This window comes from Notamacropus eugenii, chromosome 7 (assembly GCF_028372415.1).
Source record: "Notamacropus eugenii isolate mMacEug1 chromosome 7, mMacEug1.pri_v2, whole genome shotgun sequence".
In the NCBI taxonomy this organism is placed as follows: Eukaryota; Metazoa; Chordata; class Mammalia; order Diprotodontia; family Macropodidae; genus Notamacropus; species Notamacropus eugenii.
Window position 1 is genome coordinate 39,196,717 of NC_092878.1, and position 16,446 is coordinate 39,213,162.

Sequence of the window (16,446 nt, forward strand, 5' to 3'; positions counted from 1 at the left end):
AACTGATCCAACTATTCTGGAGAGCAATTTGGAGCTATGCCCAAAGGGCTAAAAAAATGTGTATACCATTTGATCCAACAATATCTGCTTTAGAGCTATATCCCAAAGAGATCATACAAATGAGAAAAGGACCCACATGTACAAAACTATTTATAGCTTCTCTTTTTGTGGTGGCCAAGAACTTGAAATTTTGAGATGTCCATCAATTGGGGAATGACTGAATGAGTTGTGGTATATGAATGTAATGGAATACTGTTATGCTGCAAAAAATGATGAGCAAGCAGACTTCAGAAAAACCTGAAAAGACTTATTTGAACTGATTCTAAGTGAAATCAGCAGAACCAGAACAGTGTGCACAGTAACAGCTACATTATGTGATGACTGAGTTTGATAGCTTTAGATCTTTTCAGCATTGAAAGGATCTAAGACAACTCCAGAAAACACATGATGGAAAATGTTATCCACATTCAGAGAAATTCTTTTATTGTTTTGTTTTGTTTCTTTCTCATGGTTCCTCCCATTGGTTCTAATTTTTTCTTTCTAACATGATTAATGTGAAAATTTGTTTAATATGAATGCATCTGTAGAACCTATATCAGATTGCATGCTGTCTTGAGGAATAGGGAGGAGAGGGAGGCAGAGAAAATTAAAAACTCAAAATTTTATGGAAGTGAATGTTGAAAACTAAAAATAAATAAATTATATTGAAAATAAAATTTAAAAATGCATAGCAAAAAATCTTTTAAAGGTAGATGGTGAAATATTACCTTTATAGAAACACAAATATAAATTTTAATATGAAATTTTATTATTCCACAGAACCTATTCTTCAATGGCATCTTGGAAATCCAGTAAGTCGCGAAAAATTTGTTCAGATGATTCCACATGTGAGAAATATTAGGATATCAAAATGCCCCTGTGCTAATGATGTGGTAATACTTGGTATCGTATGTGATGAAACTTTTGAAGGTAAGTTTATGCTTTAAAATTTGAATATTCTTCAGTGTAAATAGTGCTCTCTGATTGTTAGTGTTAGGGACATGGATGAAAAAACAAAGGAAATTGAGAAGTGGTCAGACATACAAGGGGAGAACCAGAAGAACACTATTATAACAACTTTGAGTGGAAATAATATGCAGGAGAAGGGGATCAACTGTGTGAAATACTGCAGAGAGGTTAAGAAGGATCATGATTAAGAAAACGTTGTTATTTGGCAATTAAGAGATTTGTGGCAAGTGCAGAGATGGAAGTTTCATCTGAATTATGAGTTCAGAATCCAATTTGCTAATGGTTTAAAAGATTGAGAAGAAAGCAAGTGAAGGGTCCCAATGTGAATGACTTTCTTAAGATGTTTTATAAAATCATCTGTCTTTCCCAGTTCTTTTGTGAGAGATCTCTGAGAAAGTATAGGAAAAAGAAAAGAAAAATTCAAGTGGAGAATACAGGATGGATTGCAAACTGCATCAATGGAAAGTATATTTACCTCAGTGAGATCAAAGATCCATTGAAATATTGAATATGACTGACACCTAACACAGTGCTTTTCTCATGGTAGTCAGAGTTAGAGGACCAGAGATTAAAGCCAGCTCATCGCCTTGCCAGTTTGGTGACTGTCAGTAGTTCAGTTATTTTGGCAATCAATTTCTTCACCTATAAAGGCTGTATAACAATATTTGCCTATTTCGTTGTATTGAGTGTTATTGTGAGGGAAGCACTTTGTAAACTGTAAAGCAATTTAGCAATGTGAACAATTATTATGTTGTCCCAGAGTCAGTCTATATCAGAAGGCAATCAGATATTTGTCTATAAAACGAATTTATTAGGAAAGCTCAAAGAAGATTTTCTTTTTTTTGCTTTTCCCCCATTGAAAGGTCCATTTGTAGTTCAGAGAAATTTTTCCTAGTGATCTGACACTATAAATTTGTCTAAAATCAATTCAGAGCTAATTAATATGGCTTATTTCTTTTAAATGTTTGCCTTATTTAAATCTTTGTCTTTTGTCTTTTTTCTCTTATCTAGGTGTTTACCTAGGCTTGACCATTTCTGGATTTTGGGATAACAATGGTACTTCATGGTACAATTTGACAGAAAATATTTGCTCTGTATTATTAGAAGGTGATTTTTTTCTGACCAAGTCTTTAGGAAGCATTTCTTTCATGCCCATCTTTTGAGATAAACCTGGGCAAGACTCTTCCTCTCTCTGGCCTCAGTTTCCCCATATGTTAAATGAGGGAATTAAATTAGATGTTCTCTGAGGTGTCTTACTTCTAAATCCTATGATCCTAAGTTACAAAGGGAATGGGGTCTCATGCATTTATGAAGTCACATAGCATCTCTGACCAACTTATTGACCCTAAATTTCATGAAGAAATAAATATAGGACCAGACATATTGTGATCCTTGAATGCTCAATAGTAAACCTATTGTAATAGGTTTACTCAATGCTCAATAGTAAACCTCAATAGTAAATTGGTGGTAGAATTAGAATTTGATCCCCAGGTTTGCACTGTGCTAACATCTTTAGAGAACAGTTACCCCAAATTACCTTTTCTCGTAGGCACAATGAGAACAGGATCCTCAGAGACAGTAATTATGCAGGATATTATGGATCCAGAATTTATAGTTTTAAGGGACATACATGCCATTTAGTTCAACACTCTCATTTCAGAGATCAGAACCTTGGGAGGTTAGCTGATTTGTTCAAGGTCACACAGCTAATAAACAGCAGTCAGGATTTAAATTCAGATCCTCTGACATCAAACCCCAATTACTCAAAGCATGCTGTTCATTAATTAGTGAATTTACAATGAATCTACTGTTTTTTACTCTTTTAGACTGCATGGACTTTTCTTTTGTAAATGTTGTTTTAACAAATCATCATTTAATACTTCTCACCTCGTTGGGTCTTTTTATAAGTGACGATCTTCGATATCCAAAGAAACGCTTAGAGGTATGTGCTTCAATTTTGTAGCCATTGATCTTAAATATTTCCCCAGCATCAAGCCAATATATATTTGATATACTATTTGTGGTGTCTCATAGTACGGAACTGGTTCTCACTCATTCAGAAAAAAAATTAAGAAGACACATGAAACATTTCCATTGTTGAGAATGGAATTGGTCTTTACTGTACTATGAAAATAATGCAATAAAATAAATTGAGAACCACCAGGGGCAGGATAAAGAATCAGAGAAAAATGAAGACCATTTCATAGAAGGATTAGCTGAATGAACTACAGATGTTTGACTTGAGGATGGGAAATTTTGGGGTAAAAAGGATGTTTAGAGTAAAGTGTTTGAAAGACTGTTGCACGGAATGAGAATTAAACTTGTTCCATGTGGTCTCAGAGGACAGAATGAGAAGAGGTGCACAGGGATGGGGAGAGCGTGAGGTCAAGGGGAAAGCAATTTTGATTTCATTTTGACTCTTCCTAAGAATTAGAATCTTCAACAGTGCCTCCTTGGGGGATATTGGGATACTGGGGTATTGATAAAGCAAGTTTTCCTTTGTAGGACAGATGACCCTTGGCTATTGTAGAAAGGATTCTCAATGGTATTCCTGTTGAATTAGATGTTAACTGAAGTCTCTTCCAACTCTGAAATTCTGTGATGATTTTGTTGTTTCTATACAGTTATTACTCACAACAGTACATGAACATGTGTTTTGGGAAAATAAGCTCTATGAAAGGAATAGGAAACCTATTAACTTCAGGGGTGTAGAAAATAGGATAAAAATCAGGAAAATGTGGTATATACATGGATTAAGAAGGAACAAGAGCAACATTGAGTAGTGGGAAGGAAGAGGAGACAGGAAGAGGAAAAAGATGCCTAGATATGTATTTCACAGGTATCATTTTAATAATTTCTTAATGGATTCTCACAGGACTAGCCAAAGTGAGAGAGATGAGCAAAGTGGGGTTGAGGAGATAACCCAGAAGTTAACTTCAGTGCCTGACAAATGTCACCTTGAGATAGAACAAGCCTATATCTCCCTGTAACGACTTTAGGTCACTTCTTGTAATATTATTTCATTTGAAAACATAATATTTTTCTTCTTTTTTTCCTTCCAGTTTTCAAGAGCAAACTTTTGCGGTTTTGAAAGGGTAAGAGCGTGAACTAATAGCATGGGAATTGCAGACTAGTCAAAGGAGGGAAACATGGGTGCTAAAGATGGATTTTTTTTTAACATATATGATTATAAGAAGAGAAAAAAAAAACAAATTAGAATCCTCTCCATTGCAGTAGATAGTCTGAAAGGAAAGAGATCAGTAACTCTAGAGAACACTGGGACAAACTGCAGATGGTGTGCTACCTAATGGAGGTCTTAAGCTATTGGTAGGATTTAGATTGGTAGTAGGCATGTTGGAGGACAGCCATGCGGTACAGAGAATAGGGTGCTGGACCTGGAGTCAGACAATCTCATCTTCTGAGTTCAAATCTGGTCTCAGACACTTTTTAGCTGTGAGACCGTGGGCAAGTCACTTAATTCTGTTTGCCTCAATTTCTTCATCAGTAAAATGAACCGGAGAAGGAAATGGCAAACCACTCCAGTATCTTTGCCAAGAAAACCTCAGATGAGGTCACAAAGAGTCAGACATGACTAAAAAAAGTCAGTAACAATAGCAGGCATATCAAGAAGATAAATTGTTAAGAGCATTCCAGTTATAGGAATTATATGAATAGAAAGCAAGAATAAATGCTGTGAGTTTAGGAAATGTTGAGAAAACAATCAGGCTTCTGACACACCAGTTGGTTAGATGAGGTATGGCCAGATTATAGAGGGAATTAGAGAAGAAGTAATCATGTTTTGATAAACTGTGGAGAACCTTTATTTGTTAAACAGAAGAACTACATGATATAAACTATGATTCAGGAATATTAGGCTGGTAGCTACATAGAGCTTCCAATGCTTCCAGGGAAATCAGGGTATGAGAATTGCAAAAGGGTCCATAGTGCCAAATACTGTAGAGAGATCAGTGAGCAGGAGAGCAGGAATAAGGTCATTGAAGTTGGTGAAAAAGTCAGCAGTAACTAGGAGTCAGGATACCTGAGATGTAGCCCCAGTTCTGGCACTATCTAGATGTCTATGCATCATAGTCAAACCATTTGTCCTCTTTGTGCCTGCACTTTATCACCTATAAAGTGAAGGATTTGGACTGGGATAACATGTCAGTTTCTACTCAATTGTCTCTAATTCTAAGAATTATGATCTTTCGGAAACTGCTATCAGTCAGGGGATAGAAATCAGGTAGCAAAAGGTTCAGAAGAGATGTTTAGTGAGGAAATAAATGCAGTAGGTTTAGATTTTCTTCCAACACAGAATTCCTAAAAAATAGATTGTTACCCTGTTACTACACAGAAACAATAAAGAATTCAACTGAAGCTTTGTTCCCAGAGAGAAACTTGGACAATTGTTAAAACAACTTGAACAGTAGACATTTTCCAAATTAGTTTTCATAAGCTTTCTATTTGTGCTTTCATCAAGGTTATCTTTGGTGGGAAGAAAGTTGTGCACTTATATACTCTGTGCATCAATGAATTTTGAGGTGGAAAATGCCTTTATGCCACAAACCTAAATCTGATCCTTTAGACTTGTGCAAAGACATTACAAGAAAGAAAATGAAGTCTATTGATTATCTCACATGCCATAGGTTGCTATTCTATGCACAAATGATCCTGAAAGAAGAGCCATATGTTCTACATGTCATTTTTAGCTTCACTTAGGCTAGTATGGGGTACAAAACAAAGATCCAGGAAATACCTGCTGTGTCCTCTATTTAGTACCATTGTGAAACCAGTTATGTACTGTGATAAAATATAGCTCATGTTTTAAGAGCATTCAATGAAATAATTTATTTATAATGTCTTGTAGTCTAAGGTGATATAAACATTGCCATCATCACTTTCCAGATGGTGGTATAAGTATTATCATCACTTTACAGATAAGGAAATGGAGGCTCAGAAAGATAGGGACCCTTGACCAAGGTCACACATTTGTTAAATGTTAGAACCAGAACTTAATGCTCTCCTTTAATATGTTCCCTTAAATTGCTTTGACTTTATCTGGTATTTTCACTATACTATTGCTGTCTTTTAGTAACACACACATATTATGTATATTTTGCAGCATATATATATATTTGTGTGTATGCATATAAACATATGTATACATATGTGCATATATATACATACATGTATATGAACAATTATCTAATACTTTAGGATAATAATTATTTAATCAATTTTCCACATTTGTCAATGTCATTGAGAATGGGGAAGATGGTACAAGATCTACGCTAAGAGAAAGAAATTACAGGTGCTTGACTTAGTCACTGAATCCACTTGACATCATTTATTCTTTAAACCTGCACTTTTGGTTTCAGATTTATTTTACTCTGAGATTAATTTTTGAGCGTGGATTCTAATGTCAAGAACCTTCATGTCTTACCATCTGTCACTCTGTGGTGTTGTCCATACCATTTGGCCTTAACATTTGATCAGTTTTTGAAACATCTGGATTCCTGGGTCTTGCCATCACCAGTAAGGATAACTAGGCCTTTCCATTTTTCTGATGCTGAACTCTCCTATATTTGTTGTCTCATTCTAATAGAATATTAACAGGAGAGATTGTCTCATTTTTAAATTTGTATCCAAAATAGCATAATGATTTGTACACAGAAAGTGCTTTTTCATCCATTCGTTTATTTAGGTAGCTATTTTGCTCAATCTTTTACCTAAGAAGAACATATACCACCTAAGAAATAATCTTGTCCATATCATTGTAAGATATCACCGCAGTTTGCCAAAATTTATCATATGCAAAGTACTTAAAAGACGCAATCAAGTTTTCATAATCAGTAGAAATTCACCATTCTTCATGATGCAACAGATAACAGACAGTCATGTTACACAGACATAAAACTATTTTTGAAAATTCAGCAAAATACTGCCCCAGACTATTCACAAATATAAAACTGTTTCCCATAATTTCTTGGACCCAACTTAGACAATAACAACATTTTAAACCAATATTTCCATATCAGATACTGAATCTCCAAACAGCATGGATTAGAGAAGGGTATATCTATATCTATACAAACACACACACACACACACACATATACACACACACACACACACGTATGATTTTTACTATAGGTATAGTGAAATAAATCAAAATCATTTAAGGACAGGATAGGGTACATATTACCATTTTCCTATATTCTACCAGAGTTGAACCAGAGATCTTTTCAAAGATCTTACAGACTATGAGCTCATATATCAAGCAACACTTCAGGAAATCAGCTGACATACAAGTTGATATTTCTTTAAAATTACAAAAAAGGAGTTGTTTTATCCTCCTGTGACACAGTCTGCAGAATACTAAACACAAGAGAAACTTAACCATACCTTGTTGTCACAGAAGTATTACTTTTAAATTTTTTATATTTTATTTTGAATTACATGTACAAATTTTTTTTAAATTGTGAGTTTTTTTGAAATTTTGATTTCCAAATATCTTCCTTCTCTCAATCCATCAGTGAGACAACATGCAATTTGAAATAGGGTATATATATGCATTCATGTAAAATATATTTCCGCATTAGTCATGTTGTAAAATAAAACAGAAAAAAACCAAGAAAAATAAGTTTTAAAAAATGCTTCAATCTGACTTCAGACTCCAACAGTTCCTTCTTTTCTTATCTTTCTTTACTTATTTTTAGTTTTCAATATTCATTTCCACAAAATTTTGAGTTCCAAATTTTCTCCCTGTCTCTCCCCTCCCCTATCCCATAAGGCTTTGCATTCTTCCCTCAATATGCCCTCCCTTCTATTGCAGCCCTCCCTTCCCTTATCCCCTTCTCTCTTTTCTGGTAAGGCAAGACAGGTTTCTATATCTCATTACCTGTATTACTTATTTCCTAGTTGTATGCAAAAACAATTCTCAACATTTATTCCTAATACTTTGAATTCCAACTTCTCTCCCTTCCTCCCTCCCCACCCATCCCCACTGAGAAGGCAGGCAATTCAATGTAGGCTGTATAAGCATAGTTTTGCAAAAGACTTCCACAATAGTCATGTTGCGAAAGACTAGCTATATTTCCCTCCATCCTATCTGCCCCCTATTTATTCTATTCTCTCTTTTGACCTTGTACCTTCCCAAAAATGTTTTTTCTGATTACTCCCTTGTTGTATTTGCCCTCCTTTCTGTCATCCCTCTCACCCCATTTGTCCCCTCTTCCTCTGTTTATGCCTGTTTATCAAGAAAGTAACCTTCTATAGTCTTATTTTTTTCTCCCTCTTTTGGGCATTTTCCCAGCCAGTTGCTTGACTTTTGAGACATTTGTTGAGAGGAGGATATATTTTGGGGACCCATAAGTTCTCAGTTCTTCCAAGATGCCACAATCAAGGGAGAGGTATTTACTCCTCTCCTGACATGTGCACTGGTCTGGGAGTAACCAAAAACTTTTCTACCCACAATCTGCAATTGAATTCCCTCTCCATAGACTCCACCAGCTCCACTGCCAGTGCTCCTCTTCACTCCTGGGTGGAGCTCAGGACTGAGAATCAGATCAGTGGCTCAGTTCCCCAGGGGCTTTAGGCAGAGGTCTCCCAAGGCTACCACTTAGGGCTGAGATTAAATCAGCCCTTCAATTCTCACAGGGGCTGTAGGTGGAGGGCTTAGAAAATGGCAGCTGCTGGAGCCCTTCCGCTGACCTTTGAAGCTGTCTGTGGTGTTTGTGGGTTGAGGAATCTGGGAACTGCTGCCAGTGTCATCCTGAATCCTGTTCTGGGTCCTCTTCCTAATGCTCTGTGCTGGGCTGCACTCATCATGCTGGTCTGTGCTCCCATCAGTTCTTTCTTTAGAGATAGAAAGTAATTTTCATCATAAATCCCTTGGAATTGTCTGAGATTATTATATTTCCAATGGCCACAACAAAAAGAGCTTCTATGAATTTTTTATATATAGATTCCTTTTTAAAAAAAATTTCTTTGGAATAGTAGTGGTATAACTGGGTCAACAGTGATTTAGAGCACCTTTTCATATGACTATAGGTAGCTTTGATTTCTTTGTCTGAAAATTCTATATTCATTTCCTTTGAACATCTATCAATTGGGGAATGACTTGTATTCTATAAATTTGACTCAGCTCTCTCCGTCTCTCCCCATGTACACACATACACACATACTCATATAAACGTACATACAGACATATCATCAGAGAAACTTATTGCATAGTGTTTTTCCAGTTTTCTGCTTTCCTTCTAATCTGGGATGCATTGATGTGGTTTGTGCAAAAACTTTTTAATTCAATATAATCAAAAGTATCCATTTTACAATGTATAATGCTCTCTATCTCTTTTTTAAAATCATAAATTCTTCCCTTATCCATAGATATGACAGGTAAATTATTCCACGTTCCTCTAATTTGCATATAGTACCTCTCTTTATGTCTAAATCATATATCCATTTTGGCCTTAGTTTAATATATGGTAGGAGATGTTTGTCTCTACCTAGTTTCTTTTTCTTTTTTTTTTTTTAAATTTTTAAAAACTTTTTTTATTTAACTTTTAACATTTATTTTCACACAATTTTGGGTTACAAATTTTCTCCCCTTTTATCCCCTCCCCCCCCAAACCCGAGCTTTCTAATTGCCCCTGTGACCTATCTGCTCTCTCCTCTATCCTCCCTCCCTGCCCTTGTCTCCGTCTTCTCTTTTGTCCTGTAGGGCCAGATAGCTTTCTTGACCCCTTAACCTGTATTTCTTGTTACCCAGTGGTAAGAACATTACATTTGGTCCTAACACTTTGAGTTCCAACTTCTTTAGCTCCCTCCCTCTCCACCCCTTCCCCTTGGAAGACAGGCAATTCAATATAGGCCATATCTGTTTAGTTTTGCAAATGATTTCCATACTAGTTGTGTTGTATAGGACTAACTATATTTCCCTCCATCCTATCCTGTCCCCCTTTACTTCTATTTTCTTATGGTTCTTTCCCTCCCCATGAGTGTCGACCTCGTATTGCATTCTCCTCCCCATGCCCTCCCCTCCATCCTCCCCCCCACCCTACTTGTGCCCCTGTCCCCCACTCTCCTGTATTATGAGATAGGTTTTCCTATCAAAATGAGTGTGCATTATATTCTTTCCTTTAGTGGAATGTGATGAGAGTAGACCTCATGTTTTTCTCTTGCCTCCCCTCTTTATCCCACCACTAATAAGTCTTTTGCTTGCCTCTTTTATGAGAGATAATTTGCCCCATATAATTTCTCCCTTTCTCCTCCCAATATTTCTCTCTCACTGCTTGATTTCATTTTTTTTTTAAGATATGATCCCATCCTCTTCAATTCACTCTGTGCACTCTGTCTCTATGTATGTGTGCGTGTGTGCCTGTGTGTGTGTGTGTGTGTACTCCCACCCAGTACCCAGATACTGAAATGTTTCAAGAGTTATAAATATTGTCTTTCCATGTAGGAATGTAAACAGTTCAACTTTAGTAAGTCCCTTATGACTTCTCTTTGCTGTTCACCTTTTCGTGGTTCTCTTCATTCTTGTGTTAGAAAGTCAAATTTTCTTTCCAGCTCTGGTCTTTTCATCAGGAAAATTTGAAAGTCCTCTATTTCATTGAAAGACCATTTTTTCTCCTGAAGTATTATACTCAGTTTTGCTGGGTAGGTGATTCTTGGCTTCAGTCCCAGTTCCTTTGACTTCTGGAATATCCTATTCCATTCCCTTCTATCCCTCAATGTAGAGGGTGCCAGATCTTGTGCTATCCTGATTGTATTTCCACAATACTTGAATTGTTTCTTTCTAGCTGCTTGCAATATTTTCTCTTTCACCTGGAAATTCTGGAATTTGGCCACAATGCTCCTAGGAGTTTCTCTTTTTGGATCTCTTTCATGCGGTGTTCTGCGGATTCCTTGAATATTTATTTTGCCTTCTGGTTCTAGAATCTCAGGGCAGTTTTCCTTGATAATTTCATGGAAGATGATGTCTAGGCTCTTCTTTTGATCATGGTTTTCAGGTAGTCCCAGAATTTTTACATTGTCTCTCCTGATTCTATTTTCCAGGTCAGTTGTTTTTCCAATAAGATATTTCACATTATCTTCCATTTTTCGAATCTGCGCGGTATGTTCTGAGATATCTGTCTTTCTCGAAAAGTCCTTAGCGTCCATCCGTACCATTCCAGTTTTGAAAGATCTATTTTCTTCAGTGAGCTTTTGAATCTCTGTTTCCATTTGGTTAATTCTGCTTTTGAAAGCATTCTTCTCCTCATTGGCCCCTTGCACCTCCCTTGCCAGCTGAGTTAGGCTAGTTCTCAAGGTGCCAATTTCTTCAAGATTTTTTTGGTTCTCCTTTAGCAGGGAGCTGATCTGCTTTTCATGCTTCTCCCTCATCCCTCTCATTTCCCTTCCCAGTCTTTCCTCCACCTCTCTAACTTGATTTTCAAAATTCCTCTTGAGTTCTTCCATGGCCTGAGCCCATTGGGTGGGCTGGGACACAGAATCCTCGATTTCTGTGTCTTTGCCTGATGGCAAGCATTGTTCCTCCCCATCAGAAAGGAAGGGAGGAAGTGTCTTTTCTCCGATAAAGTACCCTTCAATAATTTTATTTCTTTTCCCTTTTCTTGGCATTCTCTCCAACTAGTGGCCTGACCTCTGAATGTTCTCCTCACACCCACCTCGCCTCCTGGTCCTCACAGCCAGCGTTTGGGGACTGAGATTCAAATGCTGCTTCCCTCCTTAGGGTTTTTGGCGGGGGCAGGGCTGCTATTCAGTGGTAAATTAAGTTCAGGTGCTGAGGTCAGGGGCAGGGCCGCCTCTCTGGCTCAGTTCCCTCAGGGGGTTTATGCACAGACCTTCCACTATGGATCCAGGCTCCCGCCCGTTTGGGGAGCCCCTGTCTGCAGCCACCTCTCAGCTTCTATCTCCTGGGGGGGCCCGAGCCATGGGGGCACCCCACTCCCCTCTCAACCTGCCAAAGAGACTCTCTCACCTACCCCCGTCAGTCACCTGTTGGTGGGGGGGCTTGTGCCGCCGCTGAAGATCCCGTCCCCGTAGCCCTCTTGGATCTTTTCCTCTCGGTGTCGTGGCCGCGGCAGGGCTGCACTCTGCTCCCCCTCCCGGCGCCCAGTCCACGGCGCGAAGGACCCCCCGCGAGAGGTTTGCAGGTCTCTCCGGAGCAGAAATCTCCCTCGCTCCAATATTCTGTGGTCTCTGGGTGCAGAATTTGCCCTGGCTTGGTCCCCTCTAGCTGTTCTGTGGTTTGTGGGTTCGGAGCTATGTGTATGTGCGTCTTTCTACTTCGCCATCTTGGCTCTGCCCCTCTACCTAGTTTCTTGCAAACTGCTTTCCGGTTTTCACAGAAGTTTTTGTAAATAGTGAGTTTTTGTCCCCAAAGCTAGGATATTTGTGTTTATCAAACACTAGAATACTATGGTCATTTGCTACTGTGTATTACGTACCTTCAATTTCATTGATTGATCAGTCTATTTCTTGTTGTTCTTGAGATGTTTTGGTCAGATCTGACTTTCCATGGCCCATTTGGAGTTTTCTTGGCAAAGGTACTGGAGTGGTTTGCTATTTCCTTCTCCAACTCATTTTAAAGATGGAATACTGAGGCAAAAAAGGCTAAGTGACTTGCCCAGGATCATAAAGCTAGTAAGTGTCTAAGGCCAGATTTGAACTCAGAAAGATGAGTCTTCCTCACTTCAGGCCTAGCACTCTATACACTGTGCCACCTAACTGCCCTTCATACAGTCTGCTGTCTATCTCTTGGTTCTAGGATGTCAGGGCAATTTTCCTTGAAAATTTCCTGAATTATGACATCTGGGCTCTTTTTAAAAAATCATCATTTTCCAACAAAAAACTAATTAATTAATTTCATTTTTTTCTCAATCTATTTTCCAGGTCAGTTGTTTGCACTTTCTTTTTTATTCTTTTATTTGTTTTATAGTTCTTGCTCTCTCATGGAGTTATTAGCTTCCACTTCTACAGCTCTAACATTTAAATTCTTTTCATCAATGAGGTTTTGTACTTTTCCATTTGGCCAATTTTACTTTTAAAAGAATTCTTTTTTTTCAGTGAATTTTTGTACATCTTTTTCCATTTGACTGACTCTGCTTTGTAAGGTGTTCTCTTCAGTAAATTTTTGTGGCTCTTTTACCATTTGGCTTATTTTTTTTTCTGAGGCAATTGGGGTTAAGTGACTTGCCCATGGTTACACAGCTAGTAAGTGTCGAATGTTTGACGCTGGATTTGAAGTCAGATCCTCCTGACGTCAGGGCCAATGTTCTATGCACTATACCACCTAGCTTCCCTGGCCTATTTTTTTAAGGTGTTACTTTCTTCAGCAATTTTTTTGTGTGTGTCTTATTTACCTAGCTGTTGACTTTTTTTGTGATTTTCCTGAATTGCTTTCATTTCTTTTCCAAATTTTTCTTCCCACTTTCTTGATTTTTAAAATCCTTTTTTACCTCTTCCAGGAATTCTTTCTTTGGAACTGGGACCAACTCACATTTTTCTCCATGTAGCCATTTTGACATTGTTGTCCTCTTCTGAGTTTTTATTTTGATCTTTTTGTCACCATTGTAACTTTCTATGGTCAAATTGGTATTTTGTATGTTTGCTCACTTTTCCAGCCTGTCTTTTGACTTTTAACTTCATGTTTTGTTAATGTTAGGCTCTGCTCCAGGAAAAGAGGGGGGACACTATCCTAAGCTTCAGACCATTCTTTCTTTTATTCTTAGCTAATTCTGGGGGTCTGTAAGTTTTCAGTTTTTCCAAGGTGGATGATCTAAGGAGAGGTGTGGTCAATGCTCTTCTGGCCTATGCTCTGATCTGTGAGTCACCACAAACATTCTTTTCCACCATCAAACCAGAGTCCCTACTTCTGTCAGTACTCCCCCTCACCCTGGAACTGAGATCCACAAGAGAGTATAAGCAATGTAACACAGTCCTCCAGTGCCAACAAAAGATACCCTGTAACCTCCTTATGACCCTCTTACTGTCTGCGGGCTGAGAACTCCAGAAGCCATGCTGATGATTCAGCAGTGATGATTCCCCCTCCCCCAAAGCTTGCTGAGGCATGGCCTTCCTTGACTGCTCTCCACTCTCACCCTGGTGACTTACTGATAATCTCCTACATTGTGTTAGACTTGAAAATTGTTTTCCCCAATCCTCTTGTTGACATTGCTCCTCCAGAATTTATTTCTTCTTTTTTTCAAATGGATTATTTTATTAACATGATAGTTGTTTTTGTACCATATGCACACATACTCACACACTCTGAATGAATATGCTTAAGAGGAAAATTTAAAATAAAAAAAATTCCTTTAGGTTTTCATTATTGTAAGTAATTATGTCCACATCATTTACAAAATTATTGCTGAATCTGTCCTAGGAAGCAGAATTTGAGAGGAGAAAAATAAAACTTCTGGGGAAATTCAACAGTGGTATTGCAGAATTCTCAATATGAGAAAACTGACACAATATGGACTTTTTTTTGTTAAATTTGTCATTGCAAAAAATGGGGAGCTTATCAATGAGCAAAAAATAAGAGAAGGAGATGTGAAGTACACTTTTGCAGAGTCAATTTTCCTCACAGTATTGTGCAGGGTCATCAAGAAAAATGCTTTGTCCTCTGTTGGAACTATTTTCAGAACTTTTCCAATTGCAAAGGTCTTCTCTCCCCTCTTAAGGTAAAACAACCCATTTGAGGGAAATCTTTGTAGGTTTCAAGGCAGATGGTTTCTTCTGTCCTTAAACAGGCAATGCATACTTGATCTTCTTTGACTAAATGTGGTTATGTCTTAATTTTTTTCTCCTGATTTTTTTTCTACCAAGTAGATTAAGGCTGTTGTCTCGAATTCTTTGATATAAGTATGTATGTGCAGCACCACATTATAGTCTGGGCAGATGATGATTTGTACTCATTGATCACTGTCTGGGCATCAAATGTGCATCCAAAATGACAAAGATCATTAGGATCACAAAGTATGAATGCTGGAAGAATTTCTTCTTCCTTAATTTTCTTCAGTCTACTCTTGAGGTTTTTACCTCGGGCTACCAAATCAGTTTCTACATCTTCAGAAAGGATTCCAAGAACTTCCACATTATGCTTATTTGGTATCATCTCAAGTTGCTGTCCTTTACAAACAGAGCCTGATTCCAGCTTCCCCAGCACTACAGTGCCCATATCCTTGTATTTATACATATACCATCAACTGATCTGCTGAAATCTGGCAAATACATAGATATAGAATAAATGGTAACCCAATATACCAAGTACAGAAATCTGATTGCTCTTTAAGGTTTGCACCAGTCAATCTTGAGCAGGACATGAAGTATAGCTCCTTTTAGAGACTGAAGCCAACTTTTTTTTCAAAAATGGCACCATCTTTCCATTACATTCTTCATATGTTTCACTGTTCCAATTTACTATTGGGTCAACCATCTTATTAATAATCACTATTAAGTGTTTTGTACCTTCTGTTTTGCCAACATGGCATGTTTTCTTGTCTGTACTCCTTTTTCAAATCCAGTTTCAAATTCTCCTTTCTGGATGGAATGACCAGGTTAGCTTGAGAAGCACCACCAATCATATTTGGGGATAAAGTTCTTGTGTTGGAGGGCATCTAGGATGGTGAAGTTTTTCTTTTCTGTCTCAAAGTAGGCACAGCCCACTTCTACAGTTTTGCCTTTGTCTCCTTCTTCCTGATTTATATTGAAGGCTCATGAGAAGTACCAAGTTGTTTTCTTTAACTTCTTGTTCATATTTTTCAAGTTTGTTTCTTTTTTGTCAGCCACTCCAGTCAAATACATTATTTGTCCTCTAATATTTGGTTTACCAGCATTTACAAGTCCAATGAATACTATGTTTACATGGTGGTGCTACCACAGATTGAGGTTTGGGTATTTTTTTTTTCCTCCTCCATCATCATTTCCAGGACACTTTCCTCTGAAGGCCTCCACCCCTTGCCCTGCTTCCCTAGGTCCTTCTTTGTGCTCCTATAGTTCTGGAGACATTTCTGTCTCTCCAATTTCTACAACAGGTTATAAAATTCATGCTATCAATTGAATTTGAACCTTCACACCACATTGATTGTTCTTAAGAAAGTTCCACAGGTGCCTTGGGGCCTCCTGCTCGGGTGCTGTCTCCCTGGGCAGCAGTGGAGAAGACTGCCGGACCACCCGCAAGAAGGACTGCATGAATTCAATGGGCTTGGACTTGGCGGGGAGGGGGCTTGGGGGAAAGCGAAGTGAGCAGGGCTTACTGACCAGGGGAGAAGGAGAGGGGACTAGGGAAAAGGAGAGAGGGAGGGAGACAAAAATCCCGGCGGCGTCGCTCTACCTTTGGACCTGGCGATATCATTTTTAATCACTCAGTTGCCCTGGATGTCTCTCTGCAACCCCAAAGTTGCAAAATTACCAATGCACCTTTGGACTGGG

General features: G+C 38.1%; 1 protein-coding gene and 1 pseudogene across 2 annotated transcripts in view; one reads left to right on the top strand and one right to left on the bottom strand.

The window, feature by feature from the left end:
- Window positions 1-16,446, top strand: part of LOC140514408 (cation channel sperm-associated auxiliary subunit beta-like) — a 176,076-nt gene that overhangs the window by 54,120 nt on the left and 105,510 nt on the right. For both annotated transcript variants that reach the window (XM_072624722.1, XM_072624721.1), the window contains exons 6-9: window positions 820-969; window positions 2,020-2,115; window positions 2,835-2,950; window positions 4,071-4,103. In XM_072624722.1, the coding sequence (XP_072480823.1) occupies window positions 820-969; window positions 2,020-2,115; window positions 2,835-2,950; window positions 4,071-4,103 (395 nt within the window). The remainder of the gene's footprint in view (window positions 1-819; window positions 970-2,019; window positions 2,116-2,834; window positions 2,951-4,070; window positions 4,104-16,446) is intronic.
- Window positions 14,442-16,369, bottom strand: LOC140513889 (eukaryotic peptide chain release factor GTP-binding subunit ERF3A pseudogene; annotated as a pseudogene).